This window comes from Anastrepha obliqua, chromosome 4 (genome assembly GCF_027943255.1).
Source record: "Anastrepha obliqua isolate idAnaObli1 chromosome 4, idAnaObli1_1.0, whole genome shotgun sequence".
Lineage (NCBI taxonomy): Eukaryota > Metazoa > Arthropoda > Insecta > Diptera > Tephritidae > Anastrepha > Anastrepha obliqua.
In genome coordinates, this window is record NC_072895.1 from 100,528,829 (window position 1) to 100,536,400 (window position 7,572).

Here is a 7,572-nt window from a genome sequence, read left to right on the forward strand (position 1 = left end):
CTCAACTGAGTGGTTACTTGCCGACGCGCTACTAACCACTCTCGCTCCGCCAAACTGGAAACCCCATAAATTAATCAATATTTTCTTTCTTCTAGCATCAAGCGCGAAATGCGGCGCATCAACAAAATGGACAGTCGCATCGATTTGGTCACCATTTCACAGGCATACGTCTACTTTGAAAAACTCATCTTGGGCAATTTAATTAATAAAAGTAATCGCAAACTATGCGCAGGCGCTTGTATGCTATTAAGCGCCAAAATGAACGACGTTAAAGGTGAAGCGTTGAAAAGTTTAATTGAGGTGAATATGCGTGCATTTGAAATGTGTTTGTCTTTGAGCTATAAAATCTTTTCCTTTCACTTCACAGAAAACCGAAAATGTATTTCGTCTCAATCGTAAAGAGCTAATCGCTTCGGAATTCGCTGTACTTGTGGCATTGGAGTTCAGCTTGCATGTACCCATGCATGAGGTGTTGCCGCATTATCAGCGTTTGCTATACGAATCCTAGAATTGGCCGAAACGCTTCGCCGAAAAACGCCTGGTAGCGGTGACATCTCGTGTCTATTTTCGGCGGCGCCATAGCAGTAAAAAATGAAATGTAGTGAATAAGGAAATGGAATAAGCGTAATTTGTACAGGAAAAAAAGGAAATTGTGTAAGCGAAAGAAAGGAACTCTTTTAAGGCAATATTGGCTACGATTGAAATTATAAGTAAGCCAGTTACAAGAGTGAATAAAAAGCAGTTTGCAAATGCAAAAAATTTATTGAGCAAAGTTTTGAAGTCGAAACCTTTTAAAGTAGTAATCGTAAGGAAATCGTAAATTTAACACTGAGCAAAACGAATTGCAACGATATTTTGGAAAACAAAAATTTGTACTTAAAGGCTAAGCGAGCAGAAAAAAAACATTTTTATAGTGTATAAGAAAATATTTATAAGTAAAATAATTAGTCAGCATTGGCGACTTTTTTTATAGAGGAAATTTAATTTGAACATTGCACACAGCAACAAACAGAAGAAAGCGTTAAGAGGTGGTTAGGGCCAGTCAGAGGCACGAAAAAGCGATGATTTTTAATCATTTTTTTTTTTGCTAGTCAATTGCTGTATTTTACAAAAATAAAAACATAGCATTAATACATCATGTTTCGACTTGACTTGAGCAAAATTTCGAAAGAAAAAAATTAATAATTGTAAAGGTTATCGCTGTTTGTGTGGATCCCGTTTCTCTAGAAGTCCCTTGCGGTGATCACCACAAGTCCTTGGAGATTCATCTAAAATCAATCGGATAAGAGAAATTTGTTTTATTAATAGATAATCTTGTGCCTGATCGATTTTTTTGCCAAAATTAACAAAATTAACGGCGGCCTCAGGAAATATTTTTCAGATTTTCGAGAAAAAAACCGACAATTTATTGTTAAAAAAAATTGAAATTTTTGAGAAAATTCCTCGGATCAGGCACGAGTCTGTTATGTTTTTCAAAATCAGTATAAATTATTGAAATCTACCAAGCGGTTTTTAAGTTACAGTGATCACCAGTTCAAAGAACATAGTTTGATAAAAACGCATTTAAAGTTTTGCTATCGATTTAAGTAGAGTTATACGAATTATTTAATTACTTACGCTGTGTCATCTATTCCTGGGCCATGTAATAGTTCTTCAGCCGTCATAGCAGCTCCCAAAATATCGATTTGCTGTTGCGCGCTTATCTGTCACTTTCATACGTGCAGCTTAAAGCTACTTGCTCTCGAAAGCTTCGGAGCGCCCGAGCGCCCTTTGCTAATTGTTGAATAACGCGAAAAGTACTTGTCGGATTCACTTCAAATTTTCACACAATATTTTTAACATATTTTACTTTAAGAAAATGCAAAAAAAATCCAATTTTTTGAAACTTTTGACTACCCCTAACCCCTTAAAGCGTTTCTACACTTCAGTGTAAGTGGGACGCTAAACTTATGCGTTAAACTAATTCCTGTACTTAAAGTAAGAAAAAAATTGTGTATTTAACTGCTGTTTCACTTGTAACAAACGAAAAGAGTTTCTATTTTATCCATAGATAATTGGTCAAATGTACAATGAAATAATTTACACACATGCATATATAAATTAAATAATGAATTAGTGGAATATTAACAGGTAAGGCTTTTAAAAACTAAACGAAATTTAATTAGAAGTAATGCAATACAAATACAAATACAAACATTGGAAAAAAGTAAACGAAAATTAAATAATTGTCAATCAACCAAATGGTTTGGAAATTTGAACGAAATTCAATGATGACGAAATTAAAGCAAAAAAAAAAAAAGAATTTAACGAAATTTTTTTTGTATAGAAAACATTTTGAAAATGTCATAACTAGCATAAAACCGCTACGCGGGCTAATTAGAAAAATTATTAAATAACAAAAAAATCAGAAATAAATTTTATTATGTAATTACCAAATTTTTTATTTGTTCTGAAAAAAGTAATACAAAATCAAAAATGCAAACGAAATTCATTTGATCTGTTATATTCTCTGACGGAACATATAAATTTATTCAAATTTCGAGTCATCTAGTCGTGATCATATCTCCTAGCTTCACTTAGCGTACTGCTTAGATTTTAAATTAAACCAAAAAAAAAGGTCGACCAAAATAAGCTTACACACATTTTCTTGACTAAAAATAGTGCTAGAAGCACATAAAGCATACAAATTTCAATAAAAATTTTAATACAAACTTAGTGTTAAGTTTTTGAATAATATGAATAACTTACTCACCCACAAAATACAAAATGTTATTGAAAAGAAAAAGAAAGTAAGCACTAAAGTATAGTAGTAAGTAAAATCATATATTGTTCGCAGCTTAAGACTTTCTGAAAACAAAAAAAAAAATACATATAATATATATATACCTAAAATATTTAATGTGAAATTTTGTTTACTTCTTATGCTTATGCGATGGCGTTTTGATATTTGTATGTATTTAAGATGATATAAAGTGTATGCTGCGCAGTACATATTTGAAGTTTGTGCGTGAGAACGTGAGAATGTATGTATAAGTGTTTGTATGCTTGCCAGAAATATTTATGTACAATAGCTGAGCGTGTTTTTGTAATATTCACAAACCACATTTCTTTGGTCTAGCCACGCATGTATGTATTATATTAAATACATTATATTTATATTTATATATATATATAAGAAGTTTTGCAAAACGTTTTAGTCTAAGTTGAGGTGCGTTGATTAAAATTTTTATAAGCATATAAATATTTTTGGATTTGGTTCGAGTTTTTTATATTTAATGTTTTACAATTTTTTAAAGATGTTTTTTCATTCACATGATTATGTATAAAAGTTTCCTTATTTTGCTCAAAGATATTTTACGAAATGTTAAACTTTTTTTATTGGAAGTTATATGTTTGTTTTGAAAACTATATTTTTTTAAATAAAAAGACAAATATGTATGTAACAGAAGTATAGTATTTTCTATTCTAGTACTTGATTTCGATTGAAGGACTACAGCCGCTGAAAAGTACTTAAGAGCGATGCCCAATTCTCTCCATTTGAGTCTTTTTTTCAATAAAATCACTTAACGAGTTATATACAGTTAGAATTAAAACAAAATTGTTTTTTTATATATTTTTTTCTTAATACACATACATATATTTAAGAGAATTTAATATCGTCCCGTTGAATATTTTCGAAGTCACAAGCAAATTTGAAAAGGAGTTTCAGAGTGCTTGTTAAGTGTTTTTCAAACTTTAAACCCGTTTTTCTCAAAATGGTGTTTTCAAAGTCAGTGACCAACATTACTCAAAAACGGCAAAACCGATTAGTCTCAAATTTTGACACGAGCTTCGTAAATATATTTTTTGTAATTAATCAAAGATTTTTTCTCACCGATTAATATTTTTTTTATAAACAATTTAAGGCCGAAATTTTGGTCAAAAATCGATTTTGTTTTTTTGAGAAACCGTCATTTGTCAAAAAAATTTATTTTGCTTATTCCTTCGATTAATTACTAGATTTAACATTACTTTAACGAAACCTGTTTGGTTTTTAAATTTCAGAGGATCCAGTTCAGAGAGAAGCTCCCGGAGATCAGCTGTAGCTCCTTTCCAAACAAATATTTTTACTAATACTAAGCCTTAAAATACAGTTAAAAGATTTAAATTAAATCTTAAAAATCAGTAAAAGTTTTCTCCGAAAAAATTCTGGAAAATGCGCTTTTTCGGCCTTCTAACTATATATAACCCCTTAAAATAAAACATAAAAAAATTCTTTTGGTCATACGAGGTTCGTTCAAAAAGTTGTCAGCCTTAAAAAAATAGTCTAAGCCGATTTTGATGAAATAAAATTTAAATGACGTAGAAATGATGCCGCTATCGTGTGAACTACGATCATTCGAAAAAAAAATTTGGATTTTTTTCGGATCTTTAAGATAAAAAAAGCGTCAAAAACGGGTTTTCATCTTTGAACGTCCGCCATTTTGTCAAATTTTATTTATTTTAAGATCGCAGTTCACCCGATAACGACATGCCTACCGAACAAGAACCTTTTTGTCTTTTAGATTTCAAACACCTATGAGTCTCGGAATTCGAGTCACCAGCGACATATCTTTTTTTGGAAGACCATTTTTTGAAGACTGACAACTTTTTGAACGAACCTCGTATGGCGAAAAAAAGTTTTTTTTTTTTTCAATGGATCAAAAAATAAAATACTGAAAACAAAAGTAAAAAATCTTTTTTCGTTTTGCGTTTTACACGCTTTTAAAGAAGCACCCAAAAACATCATTTCAAATGAGGCGAGAGGGCCTTAAATGTTTTGCATATCTTAGGTTTTATTTTATAAATTTAAAAGGTTTCCAATCTGCATTAGACTTTTTATCTAAAGAAACCATACATTTTTATACTTCATGCACAAAAGCTAATACAATGCGAAATTCCTTTCAGAAAAATACTTAAGAACGAAGTGAAATATTAGTCAAATCATAAAAAATGCAGGCGAATGGGAAAAGTATGCATTAATATTTTGTTGGAAATTCTTTTTGCTTATTACTGCTGCACAGCGCCTTTGCATTGAAATTATTACATCTCTACAACGTGCAACCGGAATGGATTCCCATGCTGCCTTGGTCTTTTCAAACAGGTCAGGTTAGGTTGATCTGGCTGGCTGAAAGCCATCACATGAACCTATAGGTACTTAGTGTTACCAGATGGAACTAGTCCTTTAAGTTTCTTTGTAGTAGACATCATCTACGTCTTTTGCTAATCTAAGTAAACTCTGAAGCTCTAACCCCGAGAGGCATTCTAACACCTCATACTGTAGAGCTCGTAAGCATTTCAATCTGGTTCTAGCTAACGCAGGTCAAGAACATAGAAGGTGTTCAAGAGTTTCCCTCTTTTTCAGTTGATTGCAAAATCTGCAGCTATCGTTGTTTGTAAGTCCCAACTTGTAGATGTTCTATTGGATTTAAGTCGGCACTCGAAGATGCCCAATTTTCCCAGTTTTTTTGACACACCAGCAGTGGGCTTCGGATCATTGTCTTGTTGCAATTTTCAAGTTCCCATTAAATTTGTTTTTGCCTAAGTTAGCATATCATTTTGAAGTATCTGAACGTACTTGACCGCATCCATATTACGTTCAATACGATGAATTGGCCCCACATCACTATTAAGCCTCCCCCGTGCTTTATGATTGATGAGACGAACTTGGTGTATTCGAGCACTGCACGTTTGGGCCACCGCACGTACTTCCTACTGTCTCAACTGACTCTTTTTATTTTCATTTCATCGCTGAATAAAATATAACGCCCCTAATTTTGGGTCCAGTATATGTGTTCTCGTGCAAACTCAATTCGGCCTTGTCGGTCTAGTGCTGTTACCAACGGCCTGATGTTGTAGCAACATAAATATTCCTCATATTGCTGAAGTCCTTAGCCGAATACAAATGTGGGTCGTTCCCGCAACTTAGAACCGACTATCGTGTGAACGTGGGCAAACGATCTTACGGGGCCTACTGGTGGTCTAGAAATTCTAAAAATTTTTTTTGGTTTTCCGATATTTCGAAGGTATAGTATCAAAAGAATACACTGTGAAATTTTCATGCGGAAATTCCCAATATTATAGCTACAGCCCGTTAACTAGGTCGAGAGCGGTCCGGCCGCTCCTGTACCTCAAACTTTAAACTCATTTATCTCGAAACGACTTTTCGGCCTGGTGTTGTCAAAAAAAAAACTATTTACCGAATTGTCTGAAATTTTAATACGCTGTTCACAACATCAATGGCTATCGCCCGCACTAGAATCATTTTTTTTGTTTTGTTAGAAAACTGAAAAAACTCGATTTTTAGAGTGTCGAATTCATAACCGCGCCATTTTGTCAATTTTTTTTTTATTCTAGTACGGGGCATAGCTACAGTCATACTGATTAATAACTCTTTTGATTTTTGTGCTTCAGATAAATAGAAGAGTCAAAATGGACAACACCGTCCAGGTCGAATTTTTCGAGAGGGTCAGCTTCAGCGCCATTTTTAAAATTATTAAAATTAAAAACAAAATTTTTTTTCATTTTTCAAATTTTTTTATTTTTTATTTTTGTATGGCGGCCGCCGTAGCCGAATGGGTTGGTGCGTGATTACCATTCGGAATTCAAAGAGAGAACGTTGGTTCGAATCTCGGTAAAAGCAAAATTAATAAAAACATTTTTCTAATAGCGGTCGCCCCTCGGCAGGCAATGGCAAACCTCTGAGTGTATTTCTGCCATGAAAAAGCTTGAAACTGTAGGTCCCTCCATTTGTGGAACAACATCAAGACGCACACCACAAATATATTAGGAGGAGCAGCTCGGCCAAACACCCAAAAAAGGTGTGCGCGACAATTATATATATATTTATGTAAAAGAAGTAAAAATAAAAAGCCTTAAACATTTAAATTTCGTTTTTCGTTTTTTGTATTGTAAAAAAAAGTCCTGAAAATACATTAAATTCTCGAGCTCTAGACCACCGGGAACCCTTAAACAATCACTACTGACTGCAACACAGTTACGCAAAATAAAAGCATATCCACGGGGGCAACTACTCGATTTAAGGGGGGGGGGGGGGGGGGTAGGGTTTAGCGCTAAAAAAAAAAACACTTTTTTTTTGAATTTTTTACAGAAATATGGCTTAAGATACTTTAATAAAATCAGTTGCATGTTATTGTACATCTTTTCAATAAGTTTTTAAAAAATATTAATAATAAAATATTGACAAATAAGCCCATGACAGAGTTTTTTTGGAGATATGTTTTTCGAGAGGCGCTCTGCGGTGCCAATCGGCATTCGTCGTAGAATCATCTGAAACTAAAAAAGTCGAATTTTTCAGTTAAAGTATGACGTAATGCTCCCCCCTACATTAATAAAAATTTTTTTTTTCATTTTTGTAGTTTTGGTGGCAAAAAAACGTAAAACGAGCATTTTTGGCGAAAAATTTCGCCATATTTGTAAGTGAAAAACAACCTTAAAAAAAAAATAAAATAAAAAACAGTGTAGGGGGGAGGTATTTTTGATTTAGAAAACGTGTGCCAAATTTGAAAAGAATCGGTTGAATAGTTTCGGAGT

The 7,572-nt window shown here is 33.0% G+C and overlaps 1 protein-coding gene across 2 annotated transcripts in view; it reads left to right on the top strand.

Annotated features, from left to right (window-relative positions):
* Positions 1–3,431, top strand: part of LOC129243521 (CDK5 and ABL1 enzyme substrate 1) — a 99,288-nt gene extending 95,857 nt beyond the window's left edge. For both annotated transcript variants that reach the window (XM_054880592.1, XM_054880593.1), the window contains 2 exons: positions 96–300; positions 368–3,431. In XM_054880592.1, the coding sequence (XP_054736567.1) occupies positions 96–300; positions 368–508 (346 nt within the window). In that variant the 3' untranslated portion in view covers positions 509–3,431. The remainder of the gene's footprint in view (positions 1–95; positions 301–367) is intronic.
* Positions 3,432–7,572: the final 4,141 nt, after the last annotated feature.